The sequence below is a fragment of the Crocodylus siamensis genome, chromosome 1, assembly GCF_052110815.1.
Source record: "Crocodylus siamensis isolate JL-2025a chromosome 1, ASM5211081v1, whole genome shotgun sequence".
Lineage (NCBI taxonomy): Eukaryota > Metazoa > Chordata > Crocodylia > Crocodylidae > Crocodylus > Crocodylus siamensis.
The window spans coordinates 173,792,232-173,817,325 of record NC_143395.1 but is presented as its reverse complement, the minus strand read 5'-3'; the positions used below and the strand labels follow the sequence as shown (position 1 = coordinate 173,817,325).

Here is a 25,094-nt window from a genome sequence, read left to right as displayed (position 1 = left end):
AATAATAATGTGATAACGATGATAATATAGTAATATGACAACAACAATGATAATGATGATGACAATAATATAATGGCAATAACAATAATACTATAATGATAATGATGATTATGATAATAGTGATAATGATAACATATGGCAATAGCAATAAAAATGTGATAAGAATGATAATAATATAATGGTAGTAACAATAATAATATGATCATGATTATGATAATAATAGTGATAATGGTAATATATGACAAAGGAATAATAATGTGATAATAATGATAATCTAATAATGTAATGGCAATAACAATAATACTAGTATGATGATAATAATGACAATCATGATAATAATATAAAGGCAATAAATACAATCTGATGATACTGATGATAATAATAGTATTATTATTAATAATCATGATAATACGAATACGTGAAAACCACGCTGAAGAGTGGTCAGGCTAGACCATTAGCCTCACATGCAACGCCGAACACTATAAAGCACTGAAGGGGATGCCCGAGCTCCCAAGGCGAAGCACCCGCATCCTGCCCAAGCGATCAGCTTTCTTCCCGAGTCCCGCCCCTCCCGGGAAATGCGCAGCCAATCAGAGCCCTGCGAAGCTTCTCCGCGTTGCTTTTCAGCCCCGGGCGCCGCCCCTCTTTGTTGCGGCAGCCAATGGGGGCGCTCGGAACGCCGGCGGCCGCCGGGTAACATGGTTACATGTCAGAGAGGAACACTTGAGGATGGAACATGGACTGAGGCGCGGGCGGCGGCAGCTGCAGCAGCCCCGGCCCCGGCCCCAGCCCCAGCCGCCCGGGGCGTGAAGCGCGCTGCAATGCGTCCGGCTCCGACCGGGTGAGCGGCAGGACGGGCCGGCTGGCGGGGCGAGCGGGGGCAGCGCGGCGCCGAGGAGGGTGGGTGGGTCTCAGCTGTAGAATGGCCTGCAGCCGGGGAAGCAGCGGGCACCCACCCACGTCCAGCGCAGCCCTCAGCTGCTGCCGCCGACCGCCTGGGCAGAGCCTTCCGTGGCCGAGCTGAGTCCAGCACCCTTGGTGCCGCAGTCGGAGGCTCTCCCTGCGGCTGGTGGCTGACGGAACCACCAAGCTCTGGGCAAAGGGGAGGTGGTGAGTGCGGTGTGCAGGGGTCTCTGAGCGGGGGCTATATCGCATTTACATCTTGGACTCCCCAGCGATTTGACAAGTTGCACCAGGTGATGCAGGGAGGGGGCTTTGCAGGGTGCTATTGTCCCTTTATGTGACAGCCACAGGGGTAGCATAGAGCAGAGCCCTACCAGGCTGCTCTCTTCTCCCTTTGGGGTAATGCAAAGAGGCATGTCTTCCAGTTGCTATTGTCCTTTTGTCTGTCATTCTTAGTGGATACTGAATGGGACCTAGCAATGTTATTCTCTTGTGTGGCAGCCCCAGGAGATGGAAAGAGAGAGAGAGAGAGAGAGTGTGTGTGTGTGCGCGCGTGGGGGGTGTGGTAAGCTGAACACTGTGCATAAACTCCTGATAACATGCTCCTTCCTTCCCCATTCTATCCTGGTTTTAGATTCAGCCCACAAGACAGCAGTCTCAGCACTGATCACACTGGCTTCTATGAGCTCATATCGTCTCCATTTGCCTAATTCCTCTAGCAGCAAGTGAGATGGATAAGGCTTCCTTGTTGGGGCACTGAACTGTGTACATAGCCCCACCTGGACTGCTTTTGCAATTCAAGTCCACCATGACAGGCTCTACTTCCAATGCTCACCACTGTCCCCACCCCAAGGGAGCTAAAGGGGGCCGGTCAAGAAGCACTCATGCCCGGCCAGTCAGCACGACCAACAATGGGGGCTCAGAGGAAGAAGACAAAGATGGAGGGGTGCTTTTTCTTGTTAATAAAAGCGGCTTTCCTATTGACAGACAGACCTGGGAGAGGATGTGGATGCATGTGGAAAAGGTGCATCCTGAAGGCAAAGAGATAGTAGAGACAATAAGGAATGCTGTGTACCTGGCTAAAGTAAGTGACTCTGGTTCTTGGCAGACCCAAGAACACTTAGCCAAGCTGTTTTCTCTTTCTCCTGCGGTGTAGATGCATGCAAATGTGTGCATTATTACTCAAGTGTTAGCAACAGCTACAGTTAAGACTGCCTTTACATGTTCACTCTAAGTACCTGTTTTGAGGTATTAATAACTTCCCAAACATGTTGCCTGCAGATTTCTAGATTTTTTAGTCTATTTCAGTACATATTAATGTTTGCAAGTATTTGTTCATCCCTCCAAAGAAAATACTGAACTAAAGGTTTGCCTTCATTGTTATGATGTTGTTTTCTACAGCAAGATTAAGTAACAGTTCACTGTTATCTTGCTGCAAAATCCCAGTGAAGAGTAAGCACTTGCATTATTACTATTATTACATCCAGAAACTACAGTCATGGAACAGGACCCTTTTGTGCTAAGTGCTGCACACACACAGGACAGAAATGTGGTCTCTGCCATAAAGAATTTACAATTCAAGTGTAAAACAAGAGTCAACAAATGAATACAGGCAGATGGGATAGACTACCGGGTGATGCTAAGAATTTAAAACAGTACAGCTAATAGGTCGTTAATACCCAGTAAAAAACAGAGGTGTGTTATGATTTGATTTCTTTTAATTGGCCAAACTGAAAAATAATAACAAAAAATGTTTTTGATAGAGGCACAACAAAAGCAAAATAAATATTTTGAGAAAATGGAAGACGTCCAAAAAGTAAAAAAAAAATCATTATAAAATCTTGTATTCAACCTGAATGAAATGTTTCTCTGAATTTCGGTGGTTTTAACACAATTTTTTTAAATTGAATTTTTTAAAATGCAAAATCAAAATGTTTTGTTTTGTTTCAAAGAAGCTAAAACCAAACAGTTCTCTGTTTTTCCAGCTGAAACAGACAAATTGAACCATATGCATCAGTAACTTGGGTTCACATGAATCTGCATGTTTTTGCAAATAAGATATATTTGATTGAAAAATGTCACCTACTTGTAGTAAGAACACGCCTTCTTTTATCACTAAAGATGAAAATTGGCAGGTTATCATACAATATGCCTTTGGACGTCCCCAAAAATGCTGGTTTTGATTTGGTGGAATTTGGAAACCATGAGAACTTCCTTCCCACGTGGACAGTACCCTCCAGACACCACTTACGCTGTGTTCACCTAGGCTGCAGTGACTGCACTGCACAATGCTGGTTCAGCTACCCACTGACATACCCAGCTCATCAGGTGCAGCGTGAACGAGGCAGAGCTCTTATGAAGTCTTTCCTCATCCAGGGATATCTGAAACTAGCGGTGATATTACAGCCTAGATCTGGGCTTTCTAAGCTTTTGAATGTTTCCTAGTCCTTTATTTGTCTTCTGCCTCTGTTTCCCTACTGTGTGTGTTGTGTTTGTTTTGATTGTAAGTTCTTTCAGAGGACAGACTAATGCTGGACTCTGCTCCATTCCGGTTTGGTATTAAATCTACTATAATAGACATGGTTATTAATAGTAAAAATTGGACCTTCTTCACATTTGCCTACTAAAGAGTGTGAAATCCTAGCCTTGCTGAGGTTGTTGGGAAAATTCTTGTTGATTTTAATGGGGGCAAGAGTTTACCTGTAGTGATGAGGAAGTTTAGACCCAGGGCTGGACTTCACAGCTTGGGTCCATCTGTTTTTTTGTTTTTTTTCCTATGCTCATACTGATCTCTGAATTCATGGTGAATACAGCAGAGAAGGTCTGCTTTGCATGTAGATTTTATACTAATTTTGGAGGTTTAATAATAAAGATGCATCTGGGTATTGGCAGGCATATGCTGTGTAAACCAAGGTGCACAGTCTTGCCTTTCCTGCTGTCAGAATTTCTTGAGACTGGCAGGTTACCCAGCTTTCTTCACCTGAAACAGACAAATCAACCTACATCTGTGAATAGATTTGGTCATGCTGGGTGCCTATACACGAGCACAGATGCTGCTCTGACAGGCTGGAATTCCAGTGTGTTGGTACAAACTCAATTAATTGAGTCTGCTGGAGCGTGACAATTGCCATGCTCTTGCAGCCTTCTGCATCTCATGTATCAGCATCCCCGTGCTTAAAAATGGTGTTGAGGGTGCTTGAACTAAAGCTTGTTGAATGAGCAGGAGACATGGCGGTACTTTAGTTAGAGTGGATCTTGGAGCTGCTTTAATTAAAACACTGCTCCCCCCATCACTGGAACATATGTAAAAGTGCCCCCTGATTCTACATTTTTCAGTGAGTAAAATATTCACCTGGAAAATGTCACTCCCTGAAATTGTTTGGTTCTTTATCATGCTTTGCTTGATTTCTGACTGCAGCTGCTCCATTAGCAATTGGTGTCAGAGGTCAGAATAAGATGATCTCTCTATTTTAGGAGATTGTGGATTTGGTTCCCTTCTCATATACAGTAGTACAAATCAGGAATGACTGCTGAAGCTGGTTGCATTATACTAGTGTAAAACCTCCTGGGAGAGGAGGCACTTTTGGGGTGAGCAGTGGAAATGGTATGATTGTTGTGACATGCATCTGTACTTCAGATTGGTTGGGATGCCTCTGTTCTTTACCTGGGTTAGTAAGTAGAAGCTGTAGACACAGTTGAGTCAGCTGCCTAGGGAACATGCCCATTTTTTCAGTAATTCATGCTGAGTGAGGCTGAGCAGCTGTGCAGTGCTTCAGCCTGTGCAGCCTTAAAACACTCTTAACTTTGAACTTCACTTCTTTCTGTAGGGAAGAAACATGCAGAGTAGAAGGAGAGGGAGGCAGATGCATGGAAGGGGAGGAGGAGATTAAGTATTGTATACTTTTCCCTTTCCCTCAAGTTATGAACACTGCACAGCTAAGCCAGTGCAGGCAGAAATGTGTCCCATTATTCTTCCCCTCATCCTTTAATACAAGTTATTTCATTTAGCAAGCCCTCAGGTTTTGCCTCCACATCAGCTCTCTGGAGGGCAGAAAATGTAGGTTGTGTGTGCAGAACCTGTAGCAGCATATCCGAAGGGACCCACAGAGTTGGCACTTGCTTTCACTTGGGAGTTTTCAGACTCTCTGGAGTAGGGAAGCTACAGAGCCTGCTCCCTTTGAGGCTGTAAGCCCCTGCCTCAGGTGGGAACATGGAGTGAAACCGTGCAAAGTGAACTCCAGTCTCTTCCTTGCTCCTGGAAGGCCTTTAATTCAAGGGCACGTGGAGTTGGGCCTATTTAATAAGGGTGTGCAAAGCGGGCCCTATTTGATTCAGATTCTGATTCGGCCCGAATCAGGGACAGTGATTCAATTCCTTGATTCGGATCACTGTCCCTGATTTGATTTGGCTGAATCTGAATCTCAAGATTCAATGCTGATTCAGATAATCCGCGACTTGGACATAGACACAACTTAAAATGTTTTTTCTACATACCTTGAGGTATCAGCGTAGCTCATGAATGCTGCGATGCTGGGGCAGATGGAGCGTCCCACAGGAGCACAGGGGACCCCACTGCATGCTTGGTGGCAAACCCAGAAGTGAACCAGAAGTACTTCCGGTTCACTTCTTGGTCTGCAGGGAAGAGTGCGGGAGGCCCCCCATGCCCGCCTGGCTCAGAGATCGGCCATGGGGAGGCCCTGGGTGCCCCTCCAGACCCAGGAGGGACCAATTGCCGAGCTGAGGGGATGTGGGGGGGCCCCTGTACACCCCACATTGGACCCAGAAGTGCTGTGGGGTCTGCTGCCAGACACTGCTGTTGAGCACGCTGGGGAGCCCCCCCACATTTCTGTGGGGTGCCCCATCCGCCCCAGCACCGCAGCATTCATGAGCCGCCTGCTACCTAGAGGTATGTAGAAAAAACATTTAAAGCTGTGTCTATGTCTGAATCACCAAATCTCTCTGAATCGATTTGGAGGTTTCCAATTCATAGTTGGTAGGGTCGGAAGGGACCTGAGTGGATCATCTAGTCCAACCCCCTGCCATGGCAGGAAAGAGTACTGGGGTCAAACAACCCCAGCAAGGTATACATCAAGCCACCTCTTAAAGACCCCCAGGGTAGGGGCCAGCACCACTTCTCTTGGAAGTTGTTTCCAGATCCTAGCCGCCCTGACCGTGAAGTAGCACCTCCTGATATCTAGCTTAAATTTACCCTCTGCCAGCTTGTGACTGTTATTCCTGGTCACTCCTGGCAGTGCTTGGGGGAACAGGGACTCCCCCAGTGCCTGCTGATCCCCCCTGACTAGTTTGTAACAGGCCACTAGATCCCCCCTCAGCCTTCTCTTGTGGAGGCTGAAAAGAGCCACCAACCACAAAGGGACTCAAACCCTCAGTTTTCTGATCCAAAGTCAGACACCTTATCCATTAGGCCATGCAGTCAATTCAGAGAGAGTAAAGGGTCCTCTGATTTGATTCGAATTAGGAGATTTGGCCACTGAATCGGGCCGAATCTCTGCCGAATCGAATCAGGGACTGAAGCTCTGCACAGCCCTACTATTTAATCAATCCAGAAACTGGAAAAGTAAATGACACTTATAGTGTTTCCCAACAAAAGCTTTGCTAAGGGTTAGTACTGTTCAGCTAACAATGAGCTCTACTAATGTAAGGTCTTAGGAAGTTTGTTTAGACTTATGGGTACTATCCTGTCTCTAAAGTGTTGGGCATAGACCTCTCTCTGAAACGTGTTATCACATGTTGGCCATTATTCTAGACTGGTATGATGGTTTCTGTGACCTAATGTAAATAGCTAGGAGAAGATGCTGACAGACAGGTGTCTATTTGCATCCTGAGGGATAAGGCTCTTGTCCTGGTTTCATGAGCCCTGTTGAAACTGTTTAAGCTTTGTCTAAATCAGAAGCCAAGGCATTTCAAACTAGCTGGGAGGGAGTTGGGACATATTGATGATCATTGAACAGGACAGTTTTTTAGCATGGTTTTTGCACATTGCTTTAATCTTCCTCTTTCCATAACATAGATCAGTTCTTGTCCTGGAATACATTTTACTCCTAATGAAGGCTATGCTGTAGCAGCCTATGCTACTTCAGCCTAATCACAGCATAGCAATTTCTACCACTTTATTTCATTACTCTCTGGTTCATGGAGTTTTTTGCATCATGTTTCTCAACTGCTTCTTGCTCAACTGTGCTTGAGCTGGAGCAGGAATATTGTGCAGTGCGTGGCAGGCTATTATCTAGCAGCCCTCATCCTGGTAACCCTGTCTTTTCTGTTTATGACAGTTCATATCTTTTTGGGTTTTGACTCTGCTGTGCTCCCTTTAATAGTTCAAACACTTTAGTTTTGACCTCCTATGTGTGGGTGATAGTAATAAAGTTCCCATTCTCCCACCAGCCTTATCTACTGTATTTCTAAAGTGTCTGTTCCTGTTGATAAGAACTGAATCCCTGTAAGTAAAATGTAAGACCAGCCCAATTACATTTTTTTCTTTTCTGGGTTTAGTGGCCTAGATTAGATGAGTAGGCTTTTTTATTCCAGCCCACTTCTTCTTGGTTTAAAAAGTTTTGAGTTCCAATGGTAACTTCATTGATAATCATGATCAATTAGAAGAAAGCAAAGCACAAACTAGATTTGATTATTGCACCTGCCCCCCAAAAGAAACCTGCAGGGCAGAAACATTTGTTCCACACACCAAATGACATATGCCTGGAATGTCTGTGATGACTGATGAAACAACTGGTGAGAGGTGAACTCATAGCAGACACCCCGCAAATCAGTCACCACCACACTAAAGGCCACCAGATACCTCTGCACACAGAAAGGTTGAGGAGCAGTGATGGTGTTTTCCTGCATGCCACTGTATTCCAGTGCCTTCAAAGCTGAATCTGATCTGTGTTATCATGCTGTATATGCCAGAGCCTTGTGATAATGCAGGAATAATGTGGCTAGACAGTTAGGTTTCACCTGTTCTTTCCCTGAAAACCCAGTCTGCTAATTCCCGATCAGTAGGCAAAGAATTAGCCCTTTCTTTCCCCCCAAATTCTTGAATTCTCACTCTCCCCCATACAAAGAGATGTCATATGTGCCAAGCTGACCAGCCCCTCTCAGAAAAGATAGGGCCAGCCTCACCTGTTACTAACTAATGGCTTCTTAGCAAAAGCTGTTAGAATAGCAGGTTGCTGACAGCCTGAGGAGCACCTGGTCCCTTACAAGGCTCTTTTGGGCTGGTTACTGCAGGAATAATTATAATCTAGCACAGGGCTGTCCAAGTGGCAGTCTGCCAGCTGCATGCAGCCCACAAGGCTGTCACTGCTCCTACCACTCTGGCTGCAAAAGCATCTTAAATCATCCTAAAAGTTCCCCTTCCTCCTCTGGCTGCCACTTCTTGCCTTTGCCCTTGGGGGCAGGGAACAACACAGTGCAGGGAGCTGAGGGTGAGTCCAGGCTGTGCATAGGAGGAGGGGGATTGTGTCCACATGGGGCCACACTGGGGTGGGGGGAGAGGGGCAGGGGAGGCAGGAGTCATGCCTGTGCAGTCCCGCAGTCCCACAGCACCAGGGGTCCCCCAGTGCAGTGGTGGTGGAGGGGGAAGTTTGTGTGGGTGCATGAAGCAGCTAGGGGGATGTTTGCATTGCCCAGGAGCCCGTAGCTCACTCGATATGGCCTGTGCTGCATGTGGCACTTGGAGTGTGTGGTTCTTAGAAATTGGACAACCTTGATCTAGCATTTAGGTGGCTTCTAGGCATATGGGTTAGAGAGTCCTTGGTGTCTTGGCGCCTCAGGAAAAAGCCTGAGGCTAAATTTAACTGATAAGCAAGTAAACAGACATTTACTTTTGATTCTGGAAATGCAGCTACATGGCTGCAGTGGCCCAGACTAGAAGGGGGGGGGGCAGTACAGCATGCCTCCGTGCTTGGCTAGAGCAGGCAGCATGGGCCATGGGTAGACTGCCCACCCTGCAAGGAGGGGAGGGGGCATTATGGGGGAGGTGCAAAGCATTCTAGGATGCTGGGGGACTATGCATTAACTTGAATCTGGAGGGGATCTGGGACAGAAGATCAGTAAACTGATTTAACCTAAACTGGTTAAGTCTGATACCATGTCCATCCAGGTGTGTCTTAAACCAGTTTCAGCCTTATTGAAAGTGGTTTATGTGCACTGAACTTCTGTTGTGTGACACATTTGAACCAGTTTCTGATCACTTATACCAATTTGTGTATAACTTGTTCCTAGCCCAGAGGAGAGGCAGAGGCACATGTTTGTTTTGTTGGTTTTTGTAAGTTTTGGTTCCTCTTCAAGTTGTGCTATGAAGCAATGGCATGAAGCAGACTTAGTTTGGCACTGGCCCTTCCTGGCCTCGTCAGACTGGCTCCCTGCACTCTACTTCTTTTCTTATGCTTGAATTGAAATGAAGCTGTGCAATGCTTGTTTTTCATCTATTTGTTATATTCTGTCTTGATGTTTAATTCCCAGTGATGGGCGGTGAGTTTTCAACCTTTTTCAGGAATCTGCATTTGATTGCATCATCTTAGCATTAGTCCCTGAACTCCTTTATGTAGGACAGTAAGTAGCTTCTTAGTGTATCTGTTTGGTTGCCAGTAAAGGAGCAAATGTAAATTATGAGGCTGCTTTTCTCAAGTCTGCCTTGGTGGTTCAGATCCTGAAAATAAAGCCATGGTGCCCTTACTCCCTTATTAGGTTGCCAGCCTGGGAATTCTAGTTCTTATTCTCATCTTCAGTTTATTATTAGTGCTTAGTAAACAACACTGGTTCCTTTATACCAGGACAGAATTTCTATGGTTCTGGCTAACCTAAGACCTACATGTGTATTGCAGGCATTAATAAATAAAGCCTGCCAACAACTCAGTGAGCCTGTCTGCCAGCCTTGCTTGTGATGAGTAATAGCAATCCTTAGAGAAAGGAGCAAAGTCATGCCTTGAGATTCAGAAATATTGCGCTGTGGGGTCTGAGGTGAGGAGCAGGTCTGTATCAGAGCTGGGAACCAAATCTGAATGACCTGAAACTCAGTCCTAAGATTTAGCCCCAAGAGAATCCTCCTGTTTTACATGGTCTCTGATGCAAACTTTGGATCTGATTCTGTGCTGAATTTCATCTGTTTTCTTCATCAGAGTTGTTCTTAAGTAACACTGGTGTGAGATCAAAATCTGTCCCTCGTTTTAAATCTCTGTGAATATCACTTTATAATTCATGAGCTGCAAGGTTTGCATTTCCTTCCATCCTCTGGACCTTGAAGAGTTTTGTTTGCAGACTCTTGCAGATTTCTTAATGAAGGCTGACTGGGACACGTATTGTGACTGGAGGGCTCTGTTCTGACAGGACAGTGATTTACACAAACCCATGCTTCTTTTTTAGCTGACAGGTTGAAACTTTGCTGCATTACTGCTCCATTAATTGCTTGCACTGATTGAGCATCTGCAATTATGGGAACACTGATTTTAGCACCTTTGTCTGGAGTGGTTGTTAGCTTTTATATATAAACCAAATTGGAAAATTAAAGGAACAGAACATCCAGAAGCTAAATCCTTTTCTAGTTGTAAATGTGCTAAATGGGCTAATTTATAGTATTGTTACCCAGCTAGCAGTACTTAAAGTGTTGAAAAAAGAGAACTGTGATTTAATTTCTGGAGGGTTTTTTTTTTTTTTTTTTTAAGTCAGACAGTACTTAAATATAAATATCAGAAGTCCACTTGGATTCCAAGGCCCCAATTCATCCCTAGGACAGCTCCAGTGACTACAGTGGAGTTACTCCCTAAAAAAAGGTTTGTCTGTGTGTCTTCTCAATTATGATGTCTCCCAGAAAGCACACATAAAATGGGCTGGCCTACAAGAGTACTGCATCATTATTGTTAGAAGAAAGGTTTCTATAGACCACTTCCACTCAGGATATGATTCCCTGAGGAGGAGGATTTGCAAATGGCACCAGGTAGCCATATGTTTCCCATGTGTCATTCAAATAAGCAGAGCCAGTGATGAGTCAGAAACTAGGAATCCTGTTGCTTCACTTCCTATTGTGAGAGTGTTGGGGGAAAGGAGAAGCCTGCACTATCCCGAGGAGATATTAGACCAAGGGTCAGCAGTGTTTTTGGGCAGAATGCCAAAAACCGCCCAACCTCGACTTGTAAGACGTTGGAGGTTCCAGGCTCAAAGGGGGCAGGCTCTGTAGCTTCCCTACTCCAGAGAGTCTGAAAACTCCAAGTGAAGGCAAGTGCCAACTCTGTGGGTCCTTTAGGTTGTGTTGCTGCAGGTTCCCACCACACTACCTACATTTTCTGCCTTCCAGAGAGCTGATGTGGAGATAAAACCTGAAGGCTTGCTGAAGGAAATAACTTGTGTTAAAGGATGAGGGGTGGACAGTGGGGGAGCTGCAAGGGGCCTGATCCTTATTGTGGAAATGCAGCCCCAGCCCATACCCTGCTGTCCCCCCAGAGGCATACGTGCACCTGCTGCTAGCAACAAGCTGGGCTGGGGCAGGGCAGACCTTGGTGCAGCAGCTTGTAGCCGCCTGCCACAGCCAGCCCATGCTGCGGACCTGTACTGCCTGCCATGGAGCCCAGGCTGCTCGCAGCAGACATTGGAGAAGTTGCAGCAGCTGCATGGAGGTCTGTAGAGCTCCAGCCCAGCTCCTTACCAATGGCAGGTGTATGCATGCTTCCAGGTGGACGGCGGGGAAGCTGCAAGGGGCCTGATCCTTGTTGTGGCAGCACAGCCCTGGCCCCTTCCCCACCATCTGCTCCAAAGTGCATGTGCCAAGTAAAATGCCTTTGTGTGCCATGCTCTGGCACATATGCTGGGGGATACTGATCCCTGCATTAGGGGTTTGACACCTCTGTCAATATGCACGGTCAGTAGATAAGGCAGGGCTAGCCCTGGGGGGTTGCACCTTGGCTCTGTCTATTCAAACACTTGACAGTCTTTCATGTATTAATTCTTGCAGCATCCTTGCAGGACAGAGAAAGGCTGTTGCCCCCATTTTACCGACAGGGAAGTGAGATGCAGAGTGGCTAATGACTGGATCCACAAGAGCGTTAGGTGCCTAATTCTCATTGAATTCAGTAGAGACAGATGTGACATTTGAAATGTTTGCAAGTGCAACAGGCTTGGAAACGTTAACAAAAGTACTGTTGTGAGCCACCAGACATGCTGCGCCCTCCAACCGGAGTGTTTCACAGTTGCTCCAGATGCCTGTAGTGGTGTGCTCTCCAGCCAGGGAGGGAGCTACAGGGGGCTTGACTCCATTTCCCCTTCCCCTCTGCCCTCTCCCCCCACAGGGAACAGGGACTGAAGCAGACTGTCTTTGCTGCTCCTAGCACTGGCTCTGCTTGCCTTTATTCTGCTCCTGGCACTGGGGGGAAGAGGAGGGAGGGGGGGCACTGCAGTGGCTTGCAGAGGAGATGGGGGACATACAGGGGTTTACCTGGCTCTGGCAGTGGTGGCAGAAGTAGAGCAAAGGCAGAGTGGTGGGATAGTGCCCACTGACTGGTCTGGTATCCCTCCCTCTTTCCATGTGCATAGTGGACAATGGAGCACTGGGATGCTGGAGGACCTAGGGGTCCCCGGTCATGCTCTGTACAGAGCATGTCAAAATAGTACCTCTCGTAAACAGGTACTCCAGTTTTGAAACACTTCAGCTGCTTTTGGAGCGCTTCAAAAGGCGTGGTTTTGTACGGCTTGCCATTTGAAGCACTTTCAAGGCATTTGAAATGCTTTAGGATGTGGGCAGACATTACCTTTAAATAGAAACTAGGGGCACTTACGCACATACAGCGAGGCTGCTCTGAGGGGCTGTAAATCTAGCAAATGAGCTCTAGTTCAAAGCGCCCTGCTGCCTATTTTTCAGTGCAGGGAGACACTGATACATGTGACGCTCGGGTGCTTCTATTTAGCGTTGCTCACTAATTCAAGCACCCCTACCTCTCTGAGCATGTCCATAAACACCCAGGGTTTCTAAACACCTCTGAGGATCTGGTGGCTGGTCCAGTGTCATACAGGAACTCCGTGATGGAGCAGATGCTTGAAACTGGGTCCCAGAAGTGCTATATGTTACTGCCCTATACATAGCGCCAGTCTGCCTTCTGATTTTGGAAGCCAGTAAGCAAAATTCCCATAGATATATTTTTCCTTTACTAGAGCCCCTCTGCCCGCAACCTATTCCATCCTTTTCTTAATGGAGAAGGAGGCAGAAGTGGGTTGGCACAGGAGGGTGTGGAGCTGCCTCTTTCAATCTTCCCTTAGTGGAAAATCTGCCCTGTTGGTGGGGAATTCTGCCAGGGAAATCTCTGGAGGAATAAACACTTCTTGCAAGTTGTGCCCTATTCACTGAGTTTTCTTGGGATTACATTAGTTTTCAGATCCTCTGGGAAATACTTATCTCAGTGTTCCCTTCTTTGAGCATCCTTATTTCTCCCATTTGCTCTGGCCAGTTGTTCTTCCTTGGCAGTTTTGTTGACTGAGAAGAAAGTCCAAGGGTGGCCTATCTGTCTGCCTGTATCTACTTTGGTTAGACAATAAGGTGCAAATTTACCCTGCCTTCTGCTTGACTTTAGACTAGCACTTGTAGCCTATAAAGATGAGTCTTGGTGAGGTTAGGGTCTCACCTGATCATGGCTATGAAGTTACATGTGGAGAAATATTGCATGAGACGGAAAGCATGCTATCACCAGAGTGCTGGAGCCCTTATACGAGAATCTGGCTTCCACTGGCATAGCAATTCTTAAGGCCATGACACCGGCACCTTCCTCTCCTGTTGTGGCATCCTTGGAAAGTCTTTGCCTATGGATAGGGACCTCTTTGAAACATGGTGAGACTAAATTTTTGTGGGTTGGTCACAGCATACAGAGCAAATTTCGTGGATGTTTCCTGGATGTGCTCCATCAGCCCTGCCCCTCGGCACTGATTAGCAGGGAGGCCCTAGCAGATGAGAAGGGATGGGGGGTGGCCACCATCTTGTCTGCTGCCCTCTGTACCTCTCTTCCAGCTGGCACCTTCCCTCCCCACCCTGGCAAGCTGTGAGGCTGGGCTGCGACAGCGAAGGACCACTGGCTCCCACTGGGGAACCAGCATTTTTTTTTTTTTAAGATTTCATGGACAATCTGGGATTTCATGATTTCCACAAAATCATGAATTGAGTAGATCCCCACCTATGGAAGCACACAGGGCAATTGGTTTTAAAGTAGTGTCACATGGCTTAAACTCTCAGCATTTGGAGGCTTGGAGCGTGGAAAGCCCCATATACCAAAACCATCCCCAGAACTTTCTGCTTATTTGTCCCCTTTCTTGGTGCCCTGCAGGACTGGGTAATATCCTTTATGAAGTTCCCAACTCCCTGTGCTCTTGGTGAAATCAGTGAGAATGAAGATGCTCAGTGCTCTGCAAGATTGAGCCTTTATTTGTTGTGCTGAGGTGTGGAAGGACTTGTAAGCCTTGTGAGTAGGGTGGCCACTAGGGCACCCCCAAAATACAGGACACCCCTTTTTGGTGGTGGTGGGGAGGAACCACTGCCCCTCTCAGCCAATTAGCAGTGAGGTGCAGGGCTGCTGCCTCTTTGGCCAATCAGCAGTGAGGGGTGGGGCCACAAGGCCACTTGGCCAATCAGCAGAAAAGGGTGGGGGCACCACAAAGAAGCCAACCCCCTCCTCCCTTCTTCGCTGGCTGGCTCCGAACCCTGCTCCTTCTGGCTGTACACCACCCTACCTCTCGCACAGCCAATAGAATCATGAGGACGAATGACTGACATGCATTTCCACCAATGAATTGAAAAACAGGACTTTTTGCTGTTCATTCCTCATTTAGAAAGGACAGAGGACAAAGAGTTTAAAAACAGGCCGGCCCAGTATAAAACAGGACCAACAGCCACTTGACGTGGATCAGGGACAGAACAGGCTCTGCTCTGGGTCCTCTGGCATTTGTGCATTAAAAGGAGAACCACCCATAATATTTCAGCACAGTTGATTGTTTAGTTATGCCTGAAAACATTACGCTATTTAAAAATCTGAGCTTTTCTGAGCCTGAGTTTAGGCACCCTTTTATATATAGATATAGATAGATAGATCTATCTCCATTTGCCATATCTATATCTATCTATCGATATAGATATCTATCTGTCTATCCATCTATAAAGGTGCATGTTATACTTGTACTTTGGATGCATACAAACAAAGAGAAATAGGAGTACAAGTTGGCTACATCATTTTTTAAGTCATGCTACATCCTGTTGTATCCTGCAGCCCAGTTGGAATTGGTGGCCCTGTTGTATTAGATCGGGGTGGGCAATTATTTCAGGCAGAGACTTACTGAGTTTTGGCAAGCCATCACGGACTGCATGACAGGCAGCCAGGGGCAGATAAATATTAATTTTCTAAATTTTTTAGGGGCCCCGTGGGCTAGATAGAATGGCCTGGTGGCCTGCACCTGCCCCATGGGCCGCATTTTGCCCACTCCTGTATTAGATGCTGTCCAAACACAGAGCGGGATTCTTGAAGGTGCTCAGCACTAGTCTAATTCTGCTTCATGAGAGGCAAAGGGAGTTTTACCCTTGGGAGCAGTTAGGCTTAAGTGACTGTTTTACCCAACAGAGAGAGCTGTTTGAAGGAATAGCCTTACTCCTGTACTAATGGCAGCATAAAAGATTAAACCCAAAAGGATGTGACAAATCCATCTTCCTAGCCACCCGTCATCCTCTACTCGCCTTTTGCAGCCTTGATACTTCCTGGTCTATATATGGTAGCATCACACTCTAGAACAACAAGAGAATATTTGCATCCAAATGTAAACCTTATAACAGGACTTTGAAAGTAGTTCAGAGCAATATTTCTGTTGCCATATTAAGGCTCTGAAAAACAATTTTCTTTCCTAAAAACTATTTGGTATTAAAATATATGAAGTTTTCTTATATGTATTAAATCATTTTCATAACCTTCATTTGTTACTGTTAATGACCAGCATGCAGTTGGTCAGCCTCTTCTTAACTATGTACTTAGTCCTGTTCAAAGTCCCACATGGCAACCATGTGTCATAACATCTTAATTCTGATGCAGAACTATTTTGTTGTTTTTTTTCCCTTTGAAATGATCTCATTTATTTTTTATTTATTTTTTATTTTATGCCATTAATGCTGGGATAACTTTCCTTTTCCAAAGAAGAGCTGTTGTACATCTGGCTATCTACTGTAATTGTCTAAACTGAGAGTGTGGGGGTTAGCTTGTCTGAAGAGACCTGGGGCTGAATCTTTCGTTTTATTGAACTCACTGAAAAAGTTGACATTGCAGTGGGTTTCACCCATTTTTTCTGGAATATTGTACTTATTAATACCTCAAATGCGGATGTGTGAATTGGCTTGTCTGTGTTGATTCAATTGTTAAAAACAAGCAGTGTCTTCTTGTAGGGCAGGTTTGTTATCGGCTTGGTACTACATTCAAATGTACCTAAAGTTAAGAAATGGAGTTTGAACTTATTGAACTATCAGAATTAGATAGAGTTGCAGTAGAGTACATCCAGCCATATTTTATGGGAATGTGTTCAAAAACTACTCAGGATTTTGGGAAGTGATGTAAAACTATTTCATCATCACGGGGTCTGAAAAGGTAACTCATAAAGTCTAATTCTTCCTTCAGACACATTACTGAAGTTCCCAAAATACTCTAATACTCTCATCACTGTAGTGCTTTCCATGGAATTCCACAGAAAGGCAGAATTAAGTCAAGTCAGACGTATTAAAAAAAAAATCTAAAATCTATTTTTTTCCAAGCTGAGACATCTTAAAGTGCTAGTTATCCACCAGCTGAAAGCTAAGCCTTTTAAAAATGTCTCAACATGGGCACTTAGGAATGGAGATGCTCAAAAACAATAACTGTATTAAAAAATGTTGGCATAATAGTTTATTTAAACTGTTCTACTCTTACTCATGCTGTTGCCTTAATTTAAGTGCTTTCTCTTCAGCAGGCTTTTGTGTCTATAATTCAGGGACTATTGGTGTCTGGCTTTTGTAATGGTTAGGGAAGTAGTAACAGCTGTTTTGTTGTTTTCATTTTTTGTATCATGTTATTTCATTAGCCACCAGCATCAAAGAATGAACAGTGATGGGTGAAAAAACAAACTCTCAAATGCTGGCATAGAAACAGTGGCAGTAATGTCCTGTGGGAGTTTTAGGCTGACAATAATCATAGAGAAGTAGGGCTGGAAGAGTCATCTTAGTCCAATCCCCATGCCTGAGGCAGGATCAACCCTATCCAAACCATCCTATACAAATCCATTGTCTAACCTCTTAGCAAAACTACAGTCAACCCTGACACACAAGACATAACATGCTAATCTGCCACACGTAAAGCAAGGGGACAGTGATGGCCAATGTCCAGCTGCTGCAAAAGGTTGTTAAAAACTCTCAAGAGATCCAAGGAAGAGGGTTAACTCCTCCCCACCTTCCCCCTCTACAGAGGAAGGCAAAACCCTCACAGTCTCTACCAGTTTGACTATGAGCAAAAATCCCTTCCTGACCCCGATCTGACTCTGAGCGGAGGGGCAAGACCCTCTAGCCAAGAACTTTTGGGTGTAAGACCCAGCAGGAGTATGGGCACACCCCAGTCAAAATCCCCAGCCTTGGCTGCAGCCAGCACCCAGTGCTTCTGAGGAAAGCTTAAAAAAACCCAAACCAACCCTGACATAACAATAGGAGGTGAAAAATTCCCTCCCTACCCCATGTGGCAACCAAAAAAGCCCAGAAGCATGGGCTATGCTCATAACTGAACATAGGCATGGCTATGCCTGGATCATCCTTGACCAGTGCCTGTCCAACCTCTTGAATAACTCCAATGATGGAGAGTCCACAACTTTCCTAGGCTTCTATTCTGCTGTCTCATTCTGCACTTACACAATTATCTCTATCTTTAATACCTCTAGAAATCTGGCTCTATGTGATCTTCAGGTTATCATTTGCCCTCCTCCACAATGGAGTCTCTTGGGGCTTGTCCTTCACAAGTGGCGGAGATGGGAGCATAGTGACAGTGCTAACGCAGCAGAGCAGTGTGGAAAAAGCTGAAAATACTTGAGCATTACACTTAACAGTGGACTTAGTATCCAGTGGGGCAGACTGCTGACCCCTGCATGAGTAAACCTCAGCAGGCAGAAAATGTATATAGTCATAATAAAAGGCTCCATTTATCTCTTTCTGAATTTTTGTCTCCGTTTATGCCTTTCTCAATATAGATAAAAGCAAAGATTAGAACTGAAATTAATGCTCTGAAGTCTGGAGCAAAGCCAGCAGTGAGATTCTGTTTATCTGAGCTCAGTTGGCTTTTCTAGTATAAAAATGGAAAGCTTTGGGTATACGTGCCAGAATCTTTCTCTGGCTGGGATGATGTTCAAGGACCTGAAACTTCCTTGTGTTTGTTATCCCACTGGGACTCATATTGACCTGTTGTTCCAATGTAAAGTCTGGCAGTTGCCCTGAAGGAAGGTACTGTCCACGTTGTAGAAGTAGAATTCGAATCAACTGTTATGGAATTGCTTGCATTTACATGGGGTGGAGACTCTTGGGGGGGTGGGGTGTCTAATTTCTGTATTGTATCACATTAACTGCAAGTTGTTCTAGCTGCTTTCCTGGAAGAAATAACTTACAGCATCTTTTTATCTTTCTTTGTGTTCAGCCCTCAGTGCCACCAGTGCCAAACTACAAGCTCTCCATGTCTATCCCGGAATGGCTGCAGGCAATACAGAACTATATGAAGATGCTGCAGTATCCTTCTTGAAATGGGCCTTAAGATAGAAGGCTGAGTCATCATGTTCTGTATCATGTGCTTAGTGAATTGATGGGGTAACTTGTTGAAACATGGGCTTTGCCCAAGGGTAGAAGATAATTTGGGAGGGAATTATTCACTCTCCAGTTTTCCAGTGCTCATGAAGATATATGAGACCACCTTCATGTTGAGCACCACATTGCTGATAGTCTAGGCTGTGTAATTAGCTTTAGCTGACACTGAAAAGAGTTTACTTGAAGTGATACGTTAATAGACCTGTTTATTTTAAGATTGGTATGTGCAGTGGTTATGGTTAGAGTTCATGGAGCTTGGATTTGTGCACTGCATCATATCTTGACAGCAGGACAGTAGAGTACTTTCAGTTCATGTACCCATTGCAAACTTTTCTCCTTCTACCTATGACTAAAACATTTTCTTCCACACTGAATGTCATGCTTTCTTCAGTTGGATAGCTGCCACTTCTCACTACAGGAAAGATTTTCCTGCCCTAGCACAAGGGCAATGCCCTGACCTTCTCCAAACCAGTTTGCAGTTAGGCTGAAATAGTACACATAGAGTGCAAGAGCAGGGGATGGGAGGGGAGTCCCACTTCTAAATTTCCCAGTGTCTGAGTCCAATCAGAGCTCTCCATGCATCTCTTTCCCTGCCCCCCCCACCAGGAGCACTTACTATATATTCACTGCATGCATTCAGAGTGATGGAGTGTGCAATCGCTGGCCTTAATATTGAGTTAACTTCTTTCATCTTTCTCCATTTGCCAGTCCAACTCTCTCTTTTAAGTTTCTCATCTTTCTGTGACACCAAGAAAGCTGAATATTGCAACCAATGGGTGCAAGCTGCTGGGGAGGATCTGGGGAGGGAGATTAATGGCAACTAGAAAAGCATTCAAAAATAGCCAGAGGGTTTGGCCAATACCAGTTGAGATCAAAGCACCAGCAGATCCTGCAGCAGCACTTGAACCCATGACAAGGTGATAGGGCCAGCCTGTGGCACAGACAGCTAGTCTCGGACACAACATTTCTTCATTCTTTCCTGCATGGTTGCTATCCAGGTTCCATGAACAACTTATTGGCATGTGCGTTGAAGAGAGAAATGGCATAACACAGAACAGGAGGCTAGAGCACAATGTGAAACCCACATCTGAGAGTATTAATTTAACAGGGCACACAACTCTACTTGGTGCAGTTTTTCCTAACTGTGCTCTGACAGGTGGGAGAAATGAGTGTAAGAGTCAATTTTGGATCCAGGTCCAAGCAAGCTTTAATATCTGCTAGGGCTGAGATCCAGGGTTGTGGTTTCTTGTTGAGGGTTGGAATGGCACTGTCACTTCACGCAGCATACTCCAAACAGAAGAAACACAGATGAGACCAGACCGGATCTTGGGTTCTGTTTTGCCTCCAGCACTTAACTTTTTCAAAGGCACTGAGCACTCTCAACTAACTGATGTCCATGTTGTAGATATCACTTGTTCTGAAAATGTTGGCTCTTGATGCTGTGAGTCAGAGGTTTGTTTAGTCAAAAAATCCTGATGTTTTAGTTTCTGTTGCCTCTAGCAGGAGGTGTACAATGAGCTGATGGCACATCCTCCCCATATTGTTACCAGATGCTCTCATTTTTGCACTATTTACTCCGTCATGGGTCTTTCCATAGCAGAGAATGATTTAGAGTTTCCAAATATATATATATATCAGCATGTATACAGGGGAACTTACAGAGAATAGACCAATTCTTTGCATCAAGGATCTTTGCATAAGTTGTTTTAAACACAAGGTGATAGTTTAGGGTAGACTTATAAACTTTATTTCTTGTGCCTATGAATGATTTTTATTTTTCCCTACATTTTGATAGAAGAGGAGGGGAACGGTTCTTGGGGCACCAAACAAGTAATAATTGGATCAGGTTCAACAGCCTTATTTGCTTGAATCTCTCCATGTAATTCCAGTTAATAGTTGTCATACAAGGACAGTTGGAAATAAAACTTAACTACATATTTTATGGATGAAATTTCATCTCTGCCATGAGAGTTAATGGCTTTTTAGTGCCTGTTTTATGTTTCCAAAGGAAATCATGACTGGACATGAAAAGAGGCTTTGCACACCTTTGCATACTGTTACATTATTTAACTTTTTTAAAAAGTAGCTCTACTTTAACTAACAAAATTCAGATACAATCACACAGGAACTCAGTTCTTCGAAATTAGAAAAACAAGACCTCTAAGTGGGTAAGTGGCATCTCCTACCTGCAGGTTTGTTTAACTCTCTTATGATCAAGGTGGCCTGCAAATCTTTTGCTAGACATCTAAGCAAACGATGTCTGGCATCTAGTTTATTGGCTGACAAATGCACATACTTCAGTGAAGTCATCAGCCAAAGATCTGGTCCATAGTTTTTATGTTTGCTGCACTTCACTGTACATGTAGTCACAAGTATCTGTCCTGAGCTGAGCTTGCATTGGAGATTCACTAGCATCTCCATGCTGAATATGAAATCCTTTGACTAGTTAAGGACTCTAGTGTAAATCCCATTGAAGTCAATGTGAAGTCAGTGGGTGTTGCATCAGTTTACCCTGGGGTTATTTTTTTCAGGGCAGAATGGTTCTTGCTAGTATGATGGGAGCACCTGGGATAAGTGGATGATAGTTGCTTAAATCCCAATGTGGTGCTTTAACATGTTCCAAGCAGAGTAGCTTATGTAAAGGGGTAAGAGGTTAAGAAGAGTAGTGAACTAACTGAAGTTTGTGATGGTGAGGGTGGCTTTTTCAGAGGAAACTGAAGAGTCTCCAGAAGTTTTAGTACCAACTCAAAGTGACTCTTCTTTATATCTTATGTGTTCGCTTTCCACACCTACCCCCTTCTTCCCTCCCCCATTCTTCTAGTCGCAGGCTTTTGCTCAGGGTGGTTTTTCCTCTAGTCTCAGATGTGGATTCCTTCAGCATCTCCTGAGTTTCTCCTGCTGTCTGACTCTCACACCTTGCCCCCATCTCCCTTAACTTATATGTACCTCACCTTTCTGGGAGGATTGCACATGCCTGCCACACTGGAAGTTAGGACTCAGCCCCTTCTGTATTCGACAAGAGAAGCTGCATGCCCCCTCCCACCACCACCAAAGGGCTCCATTGCGTAGGTTCTGGAGGATGCCTCTGTGCATCCATCCTTGCAAAGGCAGTGACTGCTGCTGCTGGTTGTTGGGGCCAGACTCTATGAACTGCTGTTCTCCCTGACATCACTAAGAAGGCCTTTGCTTACTGCTGGTCTGTTTGTCCATCTGATTACCATGGGCAAGGCCCACCTGGCTAACTAGTAGCCCCTTTTTGTGGGGGCTAATGGATGAATGCAACAACTAAATTCATGGGACAACTAATGAAAATAACAGGATAGTTATTTGTGTGGGTCAAAGGGTCAAAACATGAAAATAAGTGTGCCTGAGGGGGACACCAAGCACAGCGCCCCCAGGCCGCACCCACTGGTCCTCAAAGGCATCCAAGGAGCCGGTGGATGCCGCCCACTGGGACTGTGCCTGGAAACGTGCACGGACAGCCAGTAAACCTCTGGAAAGCCAAACACTTGAGACAGACTGACCCACCTCATTTAGTGCTTTTCTGCTAGGTTCCTTTGTTTACTGACTGGAAGAACTGGAGTGGAAGATCTTTTCATTTTTTATTTTTTTTGGCCTCCTAGCATCAGATGTTGAGAAGATCAAACTAGGGTTTGGCAAGGGATTTAGGTAAGGGATTTTTATCTGGGAGTCCACTGGGAGCATGGACTGCCTTCTTCCCTGTACTTCTCCCTCATGCAACTCATCCCTCTCTTAATATTGGAGAGCAAAAAATGTAAAGGCCTTGAACTTGCTTTTACACTTGAAAAGGCAAGTATTACAGGTCTGTTGTGGATTGTGCTTAGAAGACCAATGTGCTTTTTTTGCGTACAGCTTGCTTATTGCATTACCTTCCAGTGGCAGAAAGCTGAGGGTATGCAGTATGCAGAATATTCCAGGACTAACAGGAACTCTTTGAATGCAAGCTTTACTTCCTGAAGAATAACAAAAGACCCTTCCAAGCTGTGGCCTTGATTCCCAGATCACTTACTTCTATGCACGCAGCAGGCACAGGCTTTTGAGTGCATTTTACACTTAGCAGTCATCTGAAGAGGTTTAAACATCTACACAAAGCATAACGGAGAGGAGAATAGGGACCTGTTTTATACAAGAATTGCGTCATGTGTGGCAGCTATGTGGTAGGATCCAACAATACTACCCAGGAGTTTAGGGCAGAAACTGAATGATAAAACATTACATTTTATATTGCAGGAGTAATTTTAGATCAGGAGAATGTAATTACCCATGTAGATAGATCTTTGTCTGTCTGTCTCCTGAACAGACATTTCTTATCTAATGTTCTTGAACTTCGTGACATCCAATGACATGGTTGACAAATTGCCAGAAGCAATGGTTTGCCACAGATCTGCATGTAAACTACATAATTTTAACAAAATTTGAACTCCCTATGCAGTCGTGTTTGCTTATGTCAATCTCTTTCTTGACAGATTAATAAAAGTTTTTTTTTGTTTGAACTTCACCATTAATCATTGCTTAAGGTTTTGACTCATTTTTGGCTGTATTTTGGGATCCTGTGAGGTGCATTTGATCCTCAGGTTACTCAGAAAACAACTAAAATGAATATTTAGGAAAGGGTAATTTTGATAATTATAGCATGATGAAAGAACTAAATAGGCCTGTGATGAATGGTTCAAACCTCTAGCTAGCATCATGACTTGTTTGATCTCATTGGGCGCATCTACATGAGATGCTTAACTGTGCAGTAGCGTAGTTTACTGTAAACTAAGCATGCTTACTACACAGTAAACCTTGCTAATTGTGAGTAAACTTGCTACCTGCAATGCAAGTAGTGAATTTACATTTGACTGGTAACAGCGCAGTAAAGCTCATGTAGACGACGACTAGGAGCAAATCTGCTCCTGGTTAGTCATCCACCAGGAAGCAGGAGATCTCGCCCTGTCCCTGGAGCTGCCTGCTGCCAGGGTGGGCTCTGCCACAGAAGCCAGGGCAGGGACTAGGTCCCCCTGCCCCAGCAGCAGGGAGCTCCAAACCCCCTGCTCATCCGATGGGGGAGCAGAGGGCTGGGAGATCCTTATCTCTCAGTGCCAGCTCCACAGTTGCAGGGTTGGCTCTGGGAGATCCTTATCTCCAAACACCAGCTCTGTGGTCTGGGGCCAGTGCTGGGAGATCCTTATCTCCCAGCTCCAGTTCCATGGTTGTGGGGCTGGCACTGGGAAATAGGGTCTCCCAGCCCAAGCCCTGTGACTGTGGAGCTCAGGCTGGGAGATAAACCAATTACTGTGCAGTAAGTGTCTGCATGTGTAGACGCGGATGCTTACTGCACAGTAATTAGCTCTGCTGCAGTAAAGCATCTCATGTAGATGTGCCCTGTATATGGATTTAGGTTCTTATCTTCATACACCCATCTTTGAAAATATTTACCATGGCAACTTTATACCTGAGTTTCTGTAAACTGGAAATAAAACCCAGCTTTCTACATTGGTCTAAGGTACTCTGATACAAGAAACTGCATGAGTCAGATCATCAGATAGCATAAATTGAAATGAGTGGAACTACATAGATTTAAATCAACTAGGGGCTCTGGGTTTTTCAATGCAAATAGCTTTTAGAACTATTATGACTGACACCGGGAAACTGCTTGCTCTGGAATTGCTTTGTTATTGTTAGCAAATGAGTGTTAAGAATTATGATTGTAGACTGGAATTTTTGTTATTTATTGTAAGGAAAAATTACTTGGTTGGCATTGTGTTTTCCAGCTGCCCTATGCAGCTGTTAATGAATCTTGAAGCCAGGGAACAGGCTCCCATTCAGCATGCCATGTAAGCAGTATGCAAGTTTATCCTTATTCAATAAAATAAGTACATGCTTGAGGACTTTTTAAAAAAAATATCAGAGGTTGCCCAGCACTTTGCAAAATCAGGGTCAGTACACTGGAAAAAGGAAAATAATAATAATAAAAAAAATCAAAGGCTACTAGCCAAGGTAAAGGTTTCCATTTTGTTGCAAATGCTGCCTGCCAAATTCCCTTCTTTTCAGGGACACTTCCTGAGGCTGTAGGCTCAAACGAAAAGTTTTTTTTTGGATCACTGAAATTACAAAGCAGGAACTGCAAAAGCTCACTGGGGGTGTTCAGGACTGTTCGGGAGCATGGATAAAACTAATTTTGCAAGTTTTTCTAGGATTTCTGCTGAAGTTGCAGTTTAGAACCAAATTCCCCACATACAGCTGAGTTTCATCATGGTTTTGTTCTTTGTTCAAAACTCCACAGTAGGATGAATTGCACTGATAACTTTCATGGTTTGTTTTATAAATTATTGGGATTAGGTTGGAGGTAAAG

General features: G+C 44.7%; 1 protein-coding gene across 1 annotated transcript in view; it reads left to right on the top strand.

Annotated features, from left to right (window-relative positions):
* Positions 1 to 659: 659 nt before the first annotated feature.
* Positions 660 to 25,094, top strand: part of VASH2 (vasohibin 2) — a 72,773-nt gene continuing 48,338 nt past the window's right edge. The window contains exons 1-4 of the mRNA XM_090049111.1: positions 660 to 841; positions 1,538 to 1,987; positions 18,573 to 18,661; positions 20,848 to 20,904. Of these exons, the coding sequence (XP_089905237.1) occupies positions 1,712 to 1,987; positions 18,573 to 18,661; positions 20,848 to 20,904 (422 nt within the window). The 5' untranslated portion in view covers positions 660 to 841; positions 1,538 to 1,711. The remainder of the gene's footprint in view (positions 842 to 1,537; positions 1,988 to 18,572; positions 18,662 to 20,847; positions 20,905 to 25,094) is intronic.